This window comes from Poecilia reticulata, linkage group LG8, assembly GCF_000633615.1.
Source record: "Poecilia reticulata strain Guanapo linkage group LG8, Guppy_female_1.0+MT, whole genome shotgun sequence".
Taxonomy (NCBI): Eukaryota; Metazoa; Chordata; class Actinopteri; order Cyprinodontiformes; family Poeciliidae; genus Poecilia; species Poecilia reticulata.
Window position 1 is genome coordinate 19,062,022 of NC_024338.1, and position 19,222 is coordinate 19,081,243.

The following is a 19,222-nucleotide window of genomic DNA, read 5'->3' on the forward strand; positions in this document are numbered from 1 at the left end:
TAATCGATCTCCTCCCTGCTCTGCATAATTACTCCGCTCAGTCAGAAACAGCCACTCAGAACTAGCAGTAATCAGCTAGCCGCCATGCTAACAGGAAGTTTTCATTCAGTAACTCTGGATTGTTTATTGTAATGGATCCTGTATTTGCCTTTGAATGTTAAGTTTTATTCTTGAATTTTTTTGGCAATGTTGAGAGGTTTTATTTTGGCTCTTTGCATTATTTAGCCTCTTCAGAGCCTCCATATGTTATCAGTCTGTTAAAGATAGTATTAATGATAGCAGTACAATTTGCATAATGCCTGTTTTGTTTAGTTTTCTTCTTGGAAAAAGTTATTAAAAACAAGTTTTTGTCTAAATTAAGGAGAATTTATGGTTCCTTTTTCCACATAATGTAATCGGTAGTGTTTATGATAAAAATAATAATAATAATTATGTGATCGGTATCAGTGATCGTGGGTGATCGGTATCGGTAGGAAAAAACCTGATCGGCACATCTCTAATGGAAACATTAGGAAGCTTCATGATTTTTTCTGGTCCTGTTGCTCTTCATGTTAGTGTTAAAATACAATAAACATTTATGTTTATGGATTTGGTTTATGAAATGTTTATTTTGTGCTCTGACTGAGTGATTGATTTTCTCCTGCAGACAACGTGTTTGGCTGCCACCTGGACGTTCTCTGTCACAGGGAAACCTCCATCGTTCCCAAGTTTGTGGAGAAATGCATCAAAACCGTGGAGAGGAGAGGTGATCAATTACAAACCTTCCCAAAAATAAAAATATTCCCTCTTGGATTGGATTGTTACAGCCGATTTTAGAGTTTAAATATGTTCCTGGTGAAAACTAAGTTCTAGAAATCTGTTACGTTCCCTACCTGATCACTACTGTTTCCCTACAGTTAAAAATAAGAAATTCAGCTATAATCAGTGTGGAAATCTAGAATCAATATAAATAATTTCATGATTGTTTTTCTCAATAGTTCATCAAATTATTTTTCTACCAACTGAAATGCATAAAATTTAGCAGCTTGTCACGTCATCTGGGTCAAATCTTTACAGAAGATATTAAATAAATTTTTTAAAATTAATAGATGGTAATAATATAATTACCTAAAATTTAAAATAATAATAGTAACAATAGTAATAATATGACAATGATGACAAGAAATAAAAAAGTAAGATATTAATGTACCTGAAGTTACAACAAAAAACCACCAGAGGGAGCCAGAGAACTTCAAGCTGAGACCCTTAAACCATCCTAACTCAGAAAGTCTGTCTGAAAGCTGAAGTTTGTTCTGTTTTCAAACTGAAAAACAGCATCAGAACTGGATCCAGTTGCCATAGGTTGGCCCAGGTGGGGACAGGTGTCTCGTGATTGGCCATTTTTTTCTGTTTTCAAACATTGGGATACTGTTTTACTTCTTGTTGTACCAGTATGGAATATCAGCAGTTCAATCAGGAGGATTTTGCTTTAGCAGAATGTGTTTTTGTTCTGGTCTTTGACCTCGACTTGTTCTCTGTCCCCTCAACATTCCCGTTCCTTCAGGTCTGGATGTTGATGGGATCTACAGAGTGAGTGGGAACCTGGCTGTGATCCAGAGACTCCGACATAAAGCCGATCACGGTAACTAGAATCCTGCTGCTGCTGTCCGAGGAATCCATCAGGCTGGGACAGAAACAATAAACCCAGTTTAAACTAGGTTCTAGACCAGAACAAATATGGAGAATGATCTGCAGGAGAACTTTATGATGCATCAGTAGTACCAGGAGTTAAAGTTCCGAAGAAGCTTGAGAATACAGTTGGTTGGAGGTTGTCCCTCTAACTCTGTGGTTCTGTGTCCCTGCAGAGGAACATTTGGACCTGGAGGACGGACAGTGGGAGGAAATCCACGTGATCACTGGAGCACTGAAGCTCTTCTTCAGGGAGCTTCCAGAACCGTTGTTTCCCTTCTGCTGCTTTGACAAGTTCATCGCTGCCATCCGTTAGTTCACACACACACCAGACCACAATCCCAACCAGCCTCCTCATCTATGAATGTTTGGATTTGTTAATGATCTCATAATTTAACTGATAAATATGAGGAAAATCTCACTGAGCTTTATGTTTTACCACGCACTGCTTTTTCTGAGACATTCTGAACGCTGCTGATTTGGTAGAATTTTTTTTATCCTTTTCAGTAACCGAACTCATGTTTCCACAGTGAAAACTGAAAAAGACTCAACTTTAAGAATTAGTTTGTAGTTTTATCTTAAAAGCTGTTAGTGTTTGAGGAACAACCATTGTGTCAGATGAGTCCAAACGACCTCTGGATCCATCTTTGTGTCTGTGCAGAACTTTCTGACTACAGCCAGAGGGTTTCTTACACAAAGGACCTGGTCCGCTCTCTGCCGCTGCCCAACTACGAAACCATGAAGCTGCTTTTCAAACACCTGCGCAGGTGAGCCCAACCGCCCTGAATCAGAAGCAGAACCAGGACTCCTCTGGTTCTTACCTCTGTCTCTGCATGTTTCAGGGTCATCGACCACAAAGACTCCAACAGGATGTCTGTTCAGAGCGTCGCCATCGTGTTTGGGCCCACGCTGCTCCGGCCGCAGATCGAGTCCGCCAACATGACAGTCCACATGGTCTTCCAGAGCCAGATCGTCGAGCTCATGCTCAACAAATTCAATGAGATCTTCGCTGAGACGTAGGAGGTGGTCCACTGTCACCTTCCAGAACCCTCTGGCAACATATGCTAACTGAACAACAATGTCTCAAAACCTGTAGGACAACAAGCATATATTCTCTATTAGGGAGAACCTAAAACCACAGGACTAATACCATCAAAAACTCTGTTTCTGATGCTTCTGAAAGAGGTTTCTGTTGAAGAACCAAACCAACTGGACCTAGAGTCACCTGAACCGCTAAAGGGACATCACAGACTGAGTTCTATTTGAGACTCTAGATTGGAAACCTCCTGGAAACTGCACACCTGAGAGAAACCTCTAGAACCTTCTGAGAAATATCTGTCGAACTGCCTAGAATCCCCCTTGTAGAATCAAAGTCCAAACAGTTGAAGCTGGAACGTAGAACCTGAATCTCATTGGAACCTGCTCTAAAGTCACTGGGATCCTTCCAGAACCTCCATGTTGCATTGACCCAAGTTAATAAAGGACCAGTTCTCTTCAGAAATGCACCAGTAGCAGATGGCTGTTTCTCACAGCATGAAGCTCATGTTGAAGATCTGCTTCGTCAGGAGGAGGTTCGTCACTTTAATGTCAGTTTCATGTACGTAGAGGCCAATGATGGCATGAAGATCAAGTGGGAAATCTGAGAACCTATATCTGGAATTTTAAAATTTAAATGGGATCAGTCAGTTCGGATCATTCCTTTACGTCAGTGTCAGGTTTGTGTTTATCCGGATTCATCGTGTTAAACACCGGATCAGTTCAGATTTAATTTCTAAAATGTTTTTTTGTTTATATATATATATATATATATATATATATATATATAAGAATTGTCATTATTCTTCTGGTTTCAAAGGAATCATTTAATCATTTCCAGCGTTTCAACATATCCTGGATTTGGGAGTAGAAACATGTGGCTCTTAAAAAGAGACAGAAGATTCATGAAAGGTTGATAAATCTGAGGATGGTGTTGTAAATGTTCAGTGGTTCCAAGATGCTTCCCTGAGGGACTCCCAAAAGTCCAGAGAACAAACTACTTTAGATGGTCTATAGGGTGGAGTCTTCCAGGAACATTTCTGCTGTAATGAGCTTTGTTACGGATCTGCTGCACATTCGCTGTTTGTTTTATATTGTTTAAATGTATTAGAGACACGGAACAAGGTAAACACAGAATATACAGTTTCTGTAAATAAAAAGGAATTTTACTGAGTTTTATTATAAATAAAGTCATTGTTAAACCAGGAATGGTTGTTGTGTTGAATTTAAAAAAGTTTTTGGGTTCCTTTAAAGATCCGTACCAGACCGGATTTGTTTGGATCTGACTGGAAAGGAGAGAAGGGACGAACTAAAAACACATCTGTGCCAGATGTCCTGTTAAAGTCCAGATGGAAATCAATATCTGATGATAATTGTTCAACAATAATTTCAGTTTGCATCTTCTCTCTGCCCAGGGATGGTTATGGTCCAGATATTCTGGTTTCTTATTTACACTGTAAAACATCCTGGTTGGGTTAACCACTGATTTAATGTTGACCCTCAAGTATCCGATTCCATCTGAGATGTAAACAAAACCTGACCATCTTTTAAAAAATGTACTTAATTTTAATAATAAATACAAACATTGAACATGACAATGATGAATGTAGAGTCTCCTTCTCCACACATCAAATCAAAGAAAATAAAAATCTGCATGTTTTATTGAAGAAATTGAACGTCCTAAATTAATTTAAGAAGAATCGGGGTTTTCCCGCCAGTTCTCCGTGCTGTAGTTCTTTTCAACCACCAGATGGCAGCAAAGACCACAGCAGAAAACAAGCGTCGCCATAGAGACGGTTTGTTGATTCCCAGCTTGAACTCAACTGAACACGGAGGAACTGCTCCAGGATTAGTTCACTGTTCCGTCAGAGGAAGTATTTCATAACTTTTGACTCTGTGATCCGGTTTTGATTCATTCGACCCACTTCTGTGAACCGACAGGTACTGATTCGACTCAGTTCTGGTCAGATCAGTTAAACCCTGATCCATGATTTTTAGCTTGCACATGCGTACTGACATCCTCTTTAAGTTGGGAATTTGACCGACGTGCGTCTGTCTCTTATCTTGAGTGCATTTTTCAAGGTAAGTTTTCATTTTTCAATCCTTTTCGTATCGATTCACTTCTTTCACGTCTGTAAATATTAAGTTAGAAAATTGTTATAACAAAATAAAAGACTTGAAAACATTATTTCAAGTGAAATTAATATTTTTTCGAGTCACTAAAATAATAATAGATATCCTAATTAATTGGATATGGTTGTACGTAACAGATGAACAAGCAAATTACACTATATGTGAGCTGTGATATGATACATGCTGTTTATTTATACTGTTTTACATTATGAATTCTTGATGTAAAATTGAATAAGTGTTGATTTAATAACAGGTAATTGATCTTATAATTTATGAACTTCACTGTAATAGATAAAATAATAAACAGACTAATGTAATTTTTATTTAATTTTTAATTCCTGTTACATTTACAGGTAATAGTTAGGCAGCTTTAAAGCATCATAAATAGTAAATGTGGTCATCCATCCACTGGACTTTCTTGTGTTGTCCAGGTGTAGTGATGTCACAGCAGGACATCATTGATTTTTCTGCGCTGGAGAAGGAGCTCAAGGCGGCGGTGGAGTCTGAGAGAAAATACCAGCGGGAAAACCAAGCGAAGCTGAGGGCCGTGAGCCAGGGAGTGGATTACGATCAGTTCAGGTGCATCGCCAGGAAGTTTAAGGTCTGGTAGAGAAGATCCAGGAGGGTCTGAGGTGGGATATCAGCGGGAATATGAAGAGTTGCTGATTTCTTAAAGATTCATGGGTCAGTTTACTCTCCTGGAAGCTTGATGGATCCCTGGAAGTGTTCCTGGAATCACTTCCTAAATCTTATCCAAGAGTTTTCTACAGAGTTCAGTGAACTTCAAGAGTCTTTAAAACATCCCAGTGTTCCATAATATAACATGACAGTTATTTAAATGAAGGGATCTATCTAAAATACTCCAGGAGGTAAGAAAAACATTTACATTTCTATTGAGGGCTCCTTGGAATGCTTTATGAGAATATATGAGAAAGTTCCATGTTGTCCTGGAATTTTTACAGTCATAAACAGGATAATTGTCCAAATATTTATTGGATGAGTTCCAGGTAGCTCCTCCTGGATCTTCCCAGCTGTAATAATCTATACATTTTTGGCGTTTCCAGGTTAATGATGTGTGTGTCTTTCCCTCAGAGGTCTGGTTCTGACCTCTCACCTGAAGCCTCTGGACAAGAAGGACAGAGACGGAGGTCCCCGGAAACAGCCATGGAACCCTGTAGCTCCGGGAAACACGTGATGGATCATCACTCCAGGCAGGACGGTCCAATCTCCATCCAGTACGAACTCTGTGGCGTGATCCTGCTGTTTGTTCTAGGTTTATGAAAGTTTAGCTTCAAGTGTTTTATTGCAAAACATTGATTTGATTTTTATCTGTTTATTAAACATCAAGAACTCCAGATATAAGCTAACAGTTTCTCCTTGAATGTTTCTAATAAACTTCTCATTTTAAAATCCCTGCAGTATTCCAGGCGTTTTTTGAATTTTTCACAGAGGTACTTCTGGATATTTCTTCAACCAAGCAGAGTAGGAGGCACTGCAGCAGTCACTTCTGGTGTTTGGTATAAACTTTAGTTTAACTCTAAGGCTCTCTGAACAGCTGAAAAAGTTGGGTGTCAGGAATCTCTGAGGGCAGTTGGGTAACTGAAGTGATTCTGGTGTTGCTTAGGACATAAGAGAAGCTACTAAGTGGGTTAAGATGCCTCTGAGAGGCCTTTGGGTATCTCTCAAGGGTTCAGGTGTCTGAAGGAGATTCAGGGTATCTCTTTGAGGAGTTCAGGTATCTCCAAAGTGGGTTTAGGGGTCTCAGACAGGTATCTCTAAAGGGGTTTTGGTGTCTTTGAGGAGGATTCAGGAGTGTTGGGTATCTCTCCAGCTTGGTTCAGGTAATTCGGAGAACGTTTCAGGTCATTTGGGAGAGGGTGTTTCTCAAAAGGGTTTGTGTTGAGAAGAAACCCAAACTTTTTTAGGGAAGTTTGGGTTTCTTTTAGAGTGATTCAGTCTAACGGGACGTTATACCTCCTTTGTCTGACCAGGAGCATCTTTTAGGAATGTGTAGGTTTTTTAAAGGGGTTCATGTATCGCAAAACTAGACTTTAAATATCTCTCAGGGTGATTAGAGGAAGTGAATGGAAAGAAAGTCTCCTTGATGCTTCTGATGACTCAATTTGTTTCTTTGAGTTGATGAGGAACAGGAAGTGGTTTAAACTGAGCAGGTTCCCATCTAGCGCTAAAACGCAGGGAGGAGCGCTCACTCTGACCAATTTCTGCAAGCTCATACATGGTGCTTTGGGTTTTTGTGGTTGCTGTGAGGAGTGAGTGATCTGTCTAACAGAGAGGATCTCTGGCTGCAGCAGTAGAGGAAATTTGGAGCTGCAGAGTGAAGTTTGTCAGAAACAGGAGGTTGTTCATCACTTCATCACTCTGTTTCTCTCCGGTTTCTGGTGAGTCTCTGATCAATTACAGCTTCATAAATAACTGTTGGAATGTAAAATAGAAGATCTTAAAGAGCCACAACCCCCTTTTGGGTCTGTTGGACTCTGTAAAGTTAATTGTATGTTCAGTTAGAAACAGTGACGGCACATGAGTTTATTTCTGACAAATTTTACTTATTCTGTTGGAAAGTTACTTGTATGTGTAAGAAGCCTACAAAACCCGGTTTAAAGCTCAGATCAACCTCTTGAAGAGCTAAAATAAGTCTTAAAATGAAGTAAATGAGGTGGCAGAGTGTAGCTGCATATAGACGGCAGACTAAGTTCTCAGATAGACTTCTGGGTGAAGTAGTTCCTGCATGTGGTCATATCAGCAGCTAGTGTTCCTCAAACAGAAACAGACCTAACCAACACTGGTAATAGAGGCTGTCTAACAATCCACTGGTTCTGCTGGTTCTCACCACTCTGAGGCTTGTAAACCAGCTGATGGTTCAGAACAAAGTCCAGTTTTCCAGCACCCACTGAGCTGTGGTTCTGAGTGGGTTCAGTCTGTCTCTGTCTCCCTGCAGATCAAACCAGTTGATTTCTGTGGACTATCGCTTCTGGGATCATGAAGGATCAAAACTATAAGGACGAGGTGACGGAGATTCTGGAGGAAGCTCCAAACGCCAGGAAAGCTCTGCAGGAAAACTATCAAAACCTGCTCAATGTGGCTGATTACTGCTACAACACCTACACCCAGGTTGGTTCTGCTACTGCCACCATTAAAGCTCCAGAACATCTAAATACCGCCTGCTGAAACCAACTGATCATAACCTCCCTATATACAGCTGTTCTCTGTTTAGAAATTGTGTTTGAGACTCTGAAGACTATGAATATGTGGTATTAGAGCAGATTTTCCTGAGCTTTCAAACATTGCAAATTGTATGTGTAATAATTTTGCTTAATGACCATAATTCCAAAACATTTTGGAACCAAACTGAGGAATCATTCAAAAATAATGCCAGTTACCAGTTCTTGATCTCATATAAACTTTTATTTTAATTTTTTTATTTTATTTTATACTACAATCACATTCTGTTAAAAATGTAACATATTTTTATTATCACTGTATTATTTATAGCTTTGTTTCAGTTTGTGTAGGTAATTACAGCAGTATTATCTGTCATGATAACTGATTCTGATTCTGCTCAGAGTTCAGTTTATTATTGGATTTTTCTTTGGTTGTATGATTTTTGTGTTCTAAGCTAGGCTAACTTATGTCTTAGTTTTGAGCATTGACAAACAAAGCTAACACTTATTTTCAGCCTTTGGGTCAAGCTAGGCTAACTGTTTTCTTTGCTTCCAGTCTTTGTGTTAATGTAGGCTAATTGTTTTTTAGTTTTCAGTCTTTGTGTTAAGCTGGTTTATTGTTTTCCTTTCCTTTCAGTCTTTGAGAAAAGCTAAGCTCACTGTTTTTTGTCATTGTTCTAAGTTTAGCTAACTGTTGTTTTTAGTTTTTGGGCTGAGCTAGACTAATATTTCTCTGGTGTTTCTAACAGTCAGGTGAAAACAGCAAGAAGGCATTGGAGGAAACTAAAAACTTTACCACCCAATCATTAGCCAGTGTTGCGTATCAGATCAGCACTCTGGCTAACAGCGTCCTGAGTCTGCTAGACGCTCAGACCAATCAGCTTCGCCAGATGGAGTCCTCCATAAATCTGATTGGTCAGGTGAGTATAAACCTTTCAATTAAGACACATTAAATTTTTAATAGTCTCAGGGTGTTCATGGAATATTTTATCATGTAATTATTTTGTTTAGTTTATAAAAGGTGGACCGGTAAATTAAACATATTGGGAGATATTCTTACAAATTACACATTTTGAAAATGTATTATACATTTATAGAATAGATTATATATTATTGTGAAATATTTTCACTAAGTGCATCAGTAGAATGATTCTGTTCCTCCGGTTGGACTGATATGAGGTTGGAATGAGGTTCAGGGTCCTCCCAGTCATGAGGCTGTTTACAGGGACAGCCTGAGCAACCAGGGTCTGAATGGATGGATGGATGAATGGAGCCTCTGTTTGCTGCTTCCTTATTGTTTTCTGATCTGCTCAAAGCTCTGCTGTGATTTAAGGAGCTGTCCAGCAGCATCCATGATCCAGACCAAGACCACTCTGTGAATGATGGTGTTAAACATCAGGGGGTGCTTTGGAAAGAAGATCAGTGAATGGGAAAAAAAAACATCTGAAGATGTTTTCTTCTCAGACGTTCACATAAATCTGATCATTTTCCTTTTGTTGTCCTGAGATTTTGGTCTACAACACCCAGCTAGATAATTCTGATGAATGTTTACCTTAAATTGAAAGTTAGTCTCCTGTTCAGACGCGTAGCAAAATATCTTTCTGACTGGTTACATCTTCTCTCTTCTTTAACTTCTTTTTTATTACCTTTTTAAAGAAAAATCTGAAAAATGTATTGCGCTTCTGTTATTAGTTCATGTTAGAAACCATCATTACGCATAACCTTTGCCATAAGCTGAGGCCTAACCCTGAGGTTAGGTCACAAGGTTGTCCAACAGAGAAGTTTCAAGGTAGCTACCCTGGTTAGCTTACTCTAGTCTTGGTATCAATGTTCCTGTGATCCAATTCAGGGAATGGTTGTTAGTGTGAACCTCTCACCCTTACCACGAGGCAAATTTGACATCTGACACCTTTGTCCCTAAATTGATCCAGGGACAAAGCCCTGGATCAAGCCACTTGCTGGATCACTGGAGTGCTCCCCGTTGGGTTAATAGTGACTCTTTGCCTCAGTTGGAAGAGGACCTGGGGAGATCTGGATTCACTAATTCATCCAGTATTGAGAAATGGATCATGACTAAAGAACTAATACAAGCACATGGGATGACCTGGGATGAGTTTCTGCTTTAGGGTAACTGGGTTGTGCCTAATAAGGGGTTGAGATCCATCAGTTGGGGGGGACCTCAGAGTACAGTTCCTCTGCATTACAAATCCTCTGCATCACTTAAGGTGACTCATTTTGGGAAATGAGTCACAAAATGATCAGGGTCCCTCCTTCTTTTGGAGGTAATGAGAAGACCTGAATGGAGACTCTCAGGAGGGACTATTCCCCTTCTGACTTGGGAAAACCTTGGCAAGTCTGGGTTCCCTTCCAAGACCGCTAACCTCCAGGATCCTCCATGATCTTGACTGGGATGGACAAATGGGTTGTCATTAATTGTCTGACAATGTACCAGCTGATCGGAGGGAAGGTATCTATTGCTGTGACCTCTTTTGTTGCGACTGCTTCCTTAAAAAGGTCAGACTAAACTTCCTGATGAAGTTTGATCACTTCACTTTTCAAAGTCGTCTCTGCGTTTAGACAAACTTTGAAGGGAAAGTTCAATAGTACCAGAAATAACTCCTCTCCAGAGTTAAGACTGACCCTCTCTAGTCATGGTTGTAGTTCAGAATATTTTCTTTTCCACAGACCATAGAAATGCACAAAGAGAAAGTTGCACGGAGGGAAATAGGTGCCTTCACGGCAGTCAGACGAGTTCCTCGCAACCATAAGATCATCCCTCCAACTGGCACACAGCCCCGCCCATCGTACAGCCGCCGACCAATCAACTACCAGCAGCTGGACGAGATCGGCCACGGCGTGAAGGTAGCACTCACATTCACAGTTTAATGTTTTTGTTTGACCTTTGGCAGCTGTTCTAGAGGAGGTTAGCCTAAATCTTATTGTCTTGGATAAATAACTACAGGGCAAGAGGGTAAGTCCAGTTTAGGCTGGTTGATGAGAATCAGCATTCTGGTTATTAAAAGATACAAAAAGCAACATTTACACCCAAACAGAAGCAGCTGAAAGCAGAAGTGAAGCATCGTTAGCTGCAAACGACAAGCTAACAGGAAGTCTCTTCTGCACAGAACCACAGAAGCAGAATTAATGCTGCAAAAAGTTCCCTTTTCAGACTTCAAATGACACATCTCTCACAGATTTATCTGTTTCCGTTGGAAAATTAATAAACACTGTCAAAACTGCGCAGCAGCAAAACTGATACAGCTTAAACATCTCAGCAAAGATTCACTTGTCAGTTTTCTTCCAGTGGACCTGAGTAAAAACAGTTTTCATAAAAAAAAAAAGCCAAGAAAAATTCGCATCAGGTGAACAATATTTTCTCAAGGAGATTGTCTGAAAGACCTGACCCAGGACCTTTGGTGGCTTTTCTTTCCGTTTCAGTTCAGTTCCAAAAAGTTGAAGTCAACCATTGACAATGCCACCACAAGTGGCACTGTCACTGCACCATTGTTCTGCTACTGTTTCTGAGCTGTTTACCTTAACCTTAAGACGTTGCTGTGCCTAATTCTAGGCCACCCTCATCCATTAAAGGTGCCAGAATTTTAAAATAAAAGCAAACTGAGAAACAAGGAGTCACAATTTTAATCAGAGAAGAAAGAAACCAGCAAAAGAAGACATTACAACATATTTTAAAACTCAAATTTGACTTTATTTTAAATATTCTTTTATTCTTCTTATAACACAGTTTAACAGTTAAGATCAAAATTGAAATCTAAGCTTCTATATTTAATTCTGGAGGTGACACTGCAAAAACACAACATGTTATCAATTCTTTTTCGCTTCCTTTTAGTGCAAAAATCTTATTGCACTTGAAATAAGACAAAACTAGTAACTTTTTGGAAAGATATTCTGGCTTTTTAAAGGCAGTAATTCCTTAATATTGATTAAATAATACTAGTTTTGCTGACTGATTATAATGAGTTTTAAACATTGATCAATTTTCTCTGCAGTTCACAGCAAAAAAAAGACAAAGCTCTTAACTAAAATGCCCCTCGCGTGCGCGCTTACGCACGCACGCACGCACGCACGCACGCACGCACGCACGCACGCACGCACACACACACACACACACACACACACACACACACACACACACACACACTCTCACACACACACATGCGCGTTTGTGAAGCTTCATGAGGACTCAATAAACCCCCCTGCTTTGTGAGGACACCAACCTAGACTCTAACTAACTCTGATTAATTTAGCAGAAAAACATACTCAGACAGCCCTGTTAGCACCAACATCCACCTCTACACAGTGTCTGTCCCTGTAATGTCCCCGGGGCTTTGGGTCTGAATGTCCCGCTGGACCTCACAGAAACAGGCAGACACACACACACATATACACACACCCTGAGCTGAGGCTCTTTGTTGGCCGTGGGAAAATGTTTGGAGAGACTAATTAGAGCTGCTGAAAGCTGAGGGCTCCATTCATGTTCACCCTGCTCTGTGTTTGCCCCCTCGTCCCTGCAGGTCTCTGGGAAACAGCCGGAGAAAACGGGAACGATCCGGAAACACGGAGCCTCCATCAGGTCTGCTTCTCCTCCTCTGCTGAGCTTCTGTACTCAGCAGTTTCTTGTTTTCGCAGCAGAGACTCACACAGGAAGTCTGACTGCGGTTTCATGTATGTCTGTTTCAGGTCCAACAAAGCTCCTGAGCCAGTTCAGTGCCCAGTGGCGCCCCCTGCTGGAGGGTAAGAGCTAAGTTCAGGTCTCAGTCTGATGAGGTGTGCGTAGCTGAGAAAATTGTTTCACTTAATTTTCATTTCAATACAAATAAAACTCATTTGGTATGTAAAATAAATATTTAAATCATACTGACTTTTCCAAAACAAATATCTTATATTTTGGTGATAATTGATTTTTCTTCAAATATAAAGATGATACCAGGAAAGCTTTTTTTTTATTTGTTTCTAATAATTAAATTTTATTGTATAAATTTCTCACAGAAATTGCAGTCATATAATATAAAATAAAATGGCATACAAATATTTTAATAAAAACATGCTTCCTGAGTATTATAACCATTTTATCTGTCTTTACGTCTAAGACCAAAATTTAATTTAAACAAAATTTGATTTCCCCTCATATTTTTAAGATCTTCAACCAACATTTAGATTCTTTGGGTTAGAAACTGAAAGTTTATTTGAGGTCCATTAATTTTAGACATGTAGTAGACATCTACAATTTGGGATGAAAAAAATCAATAAAAACAAACATGTTTTATTGAGTTATAAGAGTAAAATTGCCATTAATATAAAGAAACCAGTATGGACCAATCAGTGATCCTTGAGGTATTCCACAAGTTACATTTCATCGCCTTCCTGGCCCAAGTCAATTTTTTTCCCAAACTATTTTTTTTTTTTGCCAAAAAAGAGATGGCAATTTTATTGATAAAATCATGTAAGACTAAATAAATAAATAAAAACTACTTATGCTGTTATTTTAGGAAGGTAATGACTCCTAAATGCAGTCTTCCCTGATGTCAGTTTCCTTCTGGCAGCTATTAAACAATCAACCAATCAGCCATAATTTTTCATCTGACTATTTATTTAATCAACATTATTCTCCCTCTCAGGTCCAGCTTTGGGAAACCTGTAGCTCCGCCCACCATCCCCACCATCGGCCAGGCTCCACCTGACTCTGACATCCTCACCAGTTTGCTGGACGAAGCTCCACTTCCTCCTCCTCTCCCTGACGAGACGTTGCCTCAGAGTGGGGATGCCATCTCCGGCCTGCCCCCTCCTCCTCCGCCTCCTGATTCCTCAGGACTGATGGTGGCTCCAACGGCTCCTCCTCCTCCTCCGCCTCCTCCTCCTGGTTCCTCTGGAGTTGTGATCAATCAAAGCGCCCCACCTCCCCCTCCACCTCCTCCTCCACCTCCTTCTTCTTCTGGGGTTGTGATCAATCACAGCGCTCCTGCTCCTCCTCCAATCGCACCGCTCACCCTAGAAACAGGTGATGAAATCAGTGTGTGTTCCCATGGCAAACTGAATCATCAAAGCCAAAATTTAAATATAAAAACAAATCATATTACATCAAACAAACACAATAGGAATCTCTGTTGTATTTTATTTTTTATTATAAGTGTTTTTTTTTCTTCTGGCCATTTCTCCATTCCTGTTATAAGTTATAAATAATGTTTTCACAATGTTAGTCTTTTTTTTAATTATTTCACATTTTAAAATTAAATATTTAATTAGCTAGCTAAATATTTGAATTACAATGTAAATAGTTATCTCACAATTAAATATTTTGTTTAGAAACCAAATATTTTACACTGAGCTAAATATTTAGTTAGCAAGCTAAACAATAAATCTCAAACTAAATAATTATCTCCAGAAAGACATGAAGATTTTCTGTTTTTTCTCTGCTCTTACAGTAATAAAAGGCTTTAAATAGGTTTCAATGTGAGGCCTAAAGTCTTTGTGTTTCTGACAAAAGAGTGGTGCTGTGGGCTCTGTGTCAGTTACCATAGCAACCAGTGGCTCACTCTAACAATTCAACACTTACTACTATCACTGATTTTACTTTAATTCACATTTGTGTTTTATGTATTCTGTACTTTGACGCCCCCTGCAGGTTTAAAATATTGTTTTATGCAAATTAATTGAATCTCAAAATAATCAGGGTTTTGCATTGTACTCATGCCAATTCCAGTATTACAAGATATGAATGCAAATATTACTCTCAAGTAATTATGAAAAATAAATTTTTCTAATCCTGATTTTATTAATTTAGTTATGATTTTATGAAATAACTGAGCATCTTCATCTTACCTGAGCTAATTTTTGTCTTTGTGGATTAAACAAAAAGAAGTCCTGGTCAGTGCGTGACATCATAATGACATCATCTCTTTTGTCTCTCCTCAGTGGTGGAGGAGAACAGCCTGCCGCCTCCTTCCCCTCCACCTCCCTCTGATAATAACGGCTTCCCACCATTACCCAATGATGGCTCAGATTTTCTAGCCCCGCCCCCACCGCCTCCACCTCCCCAGGAAGGAGACGGTAATGCCTTTTTTTTAGCTGTGTCAATTAAAATAAATAAAAATTGTGCCCTTTATTAACAGTAATCAAACAGGAAGTGGGGGGAAGACATTCAGCAAAGGCCCCAAAGTGGGGAATCGAACACCTGACTCATCATTCCTCAGTTGTTTCACTTCCTGCTTCTTCTCTGCTGCTTGTTTGCAGTTTTTACTTCTTCTGTGGTGTTTTTCAGTGACCCTCACATCTCGGAGGAGTCGCCGCCGCCGCTCGCCTCCAACCACTCGCTCTGTCTCTCTGCGGGTTCGCTCAGGCCCCGCCTCTCGCTGCCGCTACACTCGCTCTCTCTTCTTGCCTGCAGTCCAGTCATGTAAGCTGCTGCAGCTGCTGTCGTCCAATAAGAACTCAGGAGAGGCTGACGATGGATCAGTGATTAGTTTTATAGTTTATATTCCTGGAGTGACTGAAGTTGGAGAACATTTAAGGAAAACTTGCTGTGGCCCGACATGTGACCCATGTTGACCTTTGGGATGAGTAAGGAACCGTTACCATGGATGTTCAGATGTTTATGAATGGTCCAGATACTGATTAAAACTTCAGATGTTGGTGAACATTTCAGGGAGGTCAATTATTAATGAACAGTTTAGAACGTTCAGATGTGGATGAACAGTACAGAAAGTTCAGGATTTGAACAGTTCCCAAGGTTCAGATGTCTATGAACAGTTCAGAATGATGTTCAGATGTTGGTGAACAGTTCAGAATATCCATATGAACAGTTCATGTCGGTTTCAGGCCACATGTTGGCTCCTGGTTCTCTATACTGACTCGGCTTCTCTCTGTCTGTCAGTCAGGATCCCCCCTCCTCCCCCCTACCCTCCCCCTCATGCCCCCCCAGAGCCCGCTGCCTCTTCATCCTCCTCTTCCTCTTCCCCCTTCCCCCTGCTCTCTCGCTCTTCCTCCGCCTTCCCTCGGCTCTGCTTACCTGCTCGCCTCGAACACCTGGGTAAGGAACCAGTAGTGGTACTGCTGTTGATGTAGCACAGCTAACTATAGAAGAGCATTGTGTAGCATTGCTACACATCTCTAAGTGTGTAGTACAGATGTAGTACTCACAGATACGTAGCACAGCGCTGCTCTGTTGATGGTTCCTGTAATCTCATAGATCTTCAGATCTTAGCCCCGCCCCCTCCTCTTCCATTGGATGATATTGGAGGTTTTGATGACATCATGCCGCCCCTTCCTCCTCCAGTGGACTATGACATCAATGCTCCTCCAGACTACCTGGAGAAAGGTACCACCACACGCCCCGCCATAGTGCTGCACTATTAGAGTACGATGCTACTTATGATGATGCACATCCTCTTTTTGTCCTAGTGGTGGCGCTGTATACTTACGAGGCTTCCAAGCCTGACGACCTCCCTCTAACTGAGGGGGACATCGTCTACGTGATGCGTCGCCATGACGACGGCTGGTGTGAGGGCGTCTGTAATGGCCGGGAAGGCTTCTTCCCGAAGAACTACGTCCAGGCATGTGACTAGATGAAGCCACGCCCCTTTTCTGTTTGCTGTGGAGATGCTTATTTTTTTTTGTTTTATTCATCAAAACAAGTTATGGAGATACATTATTATTCCATCTATAAGTAGGTAATTAATATGTGTCTGAGTGTAAATAACAGAAATAAAGTTTATCTGAAAAGCTCCCTGGTGGTTCTGTCTGTTTTGTCCTCTGACCATCAGAGGGCGCTGTTTCCTCTCTTTTCCGATTGCAAAATAATTACCATCAAAGGAAAAAAAAAAAAAGATATTTCAAAACCATGAGAAATTATGGTCCGAGTTCAGGATATATTTATATATGTATAACATTAAAATAAAATATTAATTTCTTAATCATTGACTTTTAATCACAATTTTTTAAATCAATTTTTTATTTATTTTTTTTTACGTTGGAGTATTAGGGCCAGGTTTAGAAAAAAAAAGTTAATTATGAGAATAAAGTCATGATATTACCAGAAAAAAGTCTGTTAATATTACATATCGCAAGAAAAAAGTTATATGAAAATAAATCCATAATACAAGAATAAAGTCATAATTACCAAAATAGTTAACACAAGAATAATGTTGCATTACAAAAATGTTTGTTTTTTGAGTCACAATAATAAAAAACTATTACTGTTATGTAATAGTTACTTACTATTATTAGAATAAAATCATAACAATGAGAATAAAGTCATAAAAATACAAGAAAAAAAGTCAAAATTAAGAAAAATTAACTTATATTACCAAAATGATGTCATAATATTTGTAGAATGAAGTAATAATTTTATAATCGTACACAAATAACAATGAGGAATGTTAAGCATATTAGAAGTTACACTTTAGTATCAATTTTATAGATAGAATATATGGAATGTTTTAACATTTCAGCATCAAATTATTTTTAGGGACTTTCAAACGGTTGTTCAAAGCTTTGCTCTCATAAAAACGACTTTATTTCTCATAATATTTTTTGACTTTCTTCTGGTATTTTTGTGTCTTTATTTTGCTAATATTCTGACTTTATTCTTATTTATTCGTAATTGTAACGTATTTCAATCATAATACATTAAAAATAATTTGTTAAACTGTGATTTTACATGCTTATCTTTCTGATTTATGAAGCTGCTTTGCTCCTTCAGCACTGAAAAATATAAAAGTTTCTGTCAAGACTTAAAGAATCCTGCTGCAACAAACCCTGGTCAACTAAAGCCAGAAGACAGGAGGCAACATTTATGCTAAACTAATGTAAAAATAGTGGAATAGTGAATAAAATTAAGAAGAAACATTCTAAAAGTTGATATTCCTTTACATATTTTGAGGCGTTGTCTGTTGGTTTGCATTGGGAATCCCCGCTGAGAAGCTGATGCTGTTAGGAGGTAAAACTGTGACGTTTGATTGGACAACAGGTGGGTTTGACATATTTAATGAGGATCAATGTTCAGTCCCTTCATGCCAGCAGCTGTTTCACTCTGAGTGGTTTCTGTTTTTGATTTTCTAGTTTTCACCACAGAAATCTCAGATTTGCTCCTGAGAGGTGACTCAAATCTGTTCCGCTGAATTCTATATAAATTCTGGTGAGTTGCACAAACCAATGATTTTCATTTCATTACTCTCAAGGGAGTTTCACCTTTTTTTCCTCTTTTTTTTTTGCTTGTTCAGGTTTTCTATGTTGGTTTCCTTCCTGCAGCTGCTGCAGCCTTGCAAAGTGATGATTTCACTTCCTTTAACTGAGCAAAGTGAGTCAGAGTGATCAGAGGGAGCTGGTTTTCATGTATTCATGGATTCTGGCTCGATTCTGGAGTTTTAAGAGGTTCAAACAGAGAATTCAGTGAGAACAAACAAATTCTTCTGCTTTTTTCGCAGTAAAAATTCCTTCACGTCTGTCTTCTTGTTCTCATGTTCATAACCAAATTAAATCCATAGAAAGATTGTTAGTCCATCAAATCCCAGATTCAGACATGCTGGTTTCATGGTTCTCTTCAGGTTTCTGTGGCTTCATCCAATCTGTGGAAAAATATGACTTTCTCACGAACTAGAAAACGAAAGGAACCAAACCTAGAAAGTGACATGAAAACCAAAAGCTTGAAACCAGTCAGGCAACCAATCCTTTGTTCTAGAACGCAGCTAACAGGAGCATCACCATTTAAAATCAAAGGTCAGGCTGTGAAGGCTGGAGCACTGAGTCAGGGGATCTCCAAAAACCACAGCCCCGTGGTTGGTTTCCATGGTGACCAAGGTCCACTGACACACGGGACGGTCCTGACCGAAGCAGGCAACCCTGAAAACACCAACACAGGATTTATCAACGTCAGAACAGAACCAAGGAACAGGAGGAATGTCCACATGTTCAGATGTCCATTAACAGTCCAGAACGCTCACGAACAGTTCAGAATGTGCAGACATTCATGAACTGTTCATAAAGTTCAGATGTGGATGAAAGGTTCAGAACCTTCATATGTTAATGAACATTCTATGTATTTATTAAGTATTTATTCATGTTAATAAATAGTTCACAATGTTCAGACAATTGAACATTCTGTTGATGAACAGTTCAGAATGTTCAGATGTTGATGAACAGTTCAGAATGTTCAGGTGTTGGTGAACAGTTCAGAATGTTCAGGTGTTGATGAA

At 39.4% G+C, this 19,222-nt stretch overlaps 2 protein-coding genes across 3 annotated transcripts in view; both read left to right on the plus strand.

Moving 5' to 3' along the window:
* LOC103469083 (rho GTPase-activating protein 27-like) overlaps nucleotides 1-3,912 on the plus strand; it is a 37,819-nt gene extending 33,907 nt beyond the window's left edge. The window contains exons 4-8 of the mRNA XM_008416574.2: nucleotides 634-745; nucleotides 1,544-1,621; nucleotides 1,845-1,979; nucleotides 2,330-2,435; nucleotides 2,511-3,912. Of these exons, the coding sequence (XP_008414796.1) occupies nucleotides 634-745; nucleotides 1,544-1,621; nucleotides 1,845-1,979; nucleotides 2,330-2,435; nucleotides 2,511-2,688 (609 nt within the window). The 3' untranslated portion in view covers nucleotides 2,689-3,912. The remainder of the gene's footprint in view (nucleotides 1-633; nucleotides 746-1,543; nucleotides 1,622-1,844; nucleotides 1,980-2,329; nucleotides 2,436-2,510) is intronic.
* A 578-nt stretch (nucleotides 3,913-4,490) lies between these two features.
* abi3a (ABI family, member 3a) lies at nucleotides 4,491-16,755 on the plus strand. 2 transcript variants are annotated; one of them, XM_008416468.2, is made up of 13 exons: nucleotides 4,491-4,785; nucleotides 5,268-7,235; nucleotides 7,793-7,965; nucleotides 8,765-8,935; nucleotides 10,701-10,877; nucleotides 12,548-12,606; nucleotides 12,714-12,767; nucleotides 13,652-14,031; nucleotides 14,946-15,080; nucleotides 15,292-15,426; nucleotides 15,904-16,059; nucleotides 16,219-16,347; nucleotides 16,431-16,755. In XM_008416468.2, the coding sequence occupies exons 3-13, from the start codon at nucleotides 7,834-7,836 to the stop codon at nucleotides 16,592-16,594; spliced, it is 1,692 nt and encodes a 563-aa protein (XP_008414690.1). In that variant the 5' UTR covers nucleotides 4,491-4,785; nucleotides 5,268-7,235; nucleotides 7,793-7,833; the 3' UTR covers nucleotides 16,595-16,755. The 2 variants fall into 2 exon arrangements, with proteins under 2 accessions (XP_008414690.1, XP_008414688.1); XM_008416466.2 differs by lacking the exons at nucleotides 15,292-15,426; nucleotides 15,904-16,059.
* The last annotated feature ends 2,467 nt before the right edge of the window (nucleotides 16,756-19,222 follow it).

Excerpts from the sequence above, each read along its gene's own strand:
- abi3a (XM_008416468.2), top strand. The coding sequence starts at position 7,834 with ATGAAGGATCAAAACTATAAGGACGAGGTGACGGAGATTCTGGAGGAA. Across the intron at positions 8,936-10,700 it reads CCATAAATCTGATTGGTCAG|ACCATAGAAATGCACAAAGA; the intron begins GTGAGTATAAAC and ends TCTTTTCCACAG. Across the intron at positions 14,032-14,945 it reads ACCGCTCACCCTAGAAACAG|TGGTGGAGGAGAACAGCCTG; the intron begins GTGATGAAATCA and ends GTCTCTCCTCAG.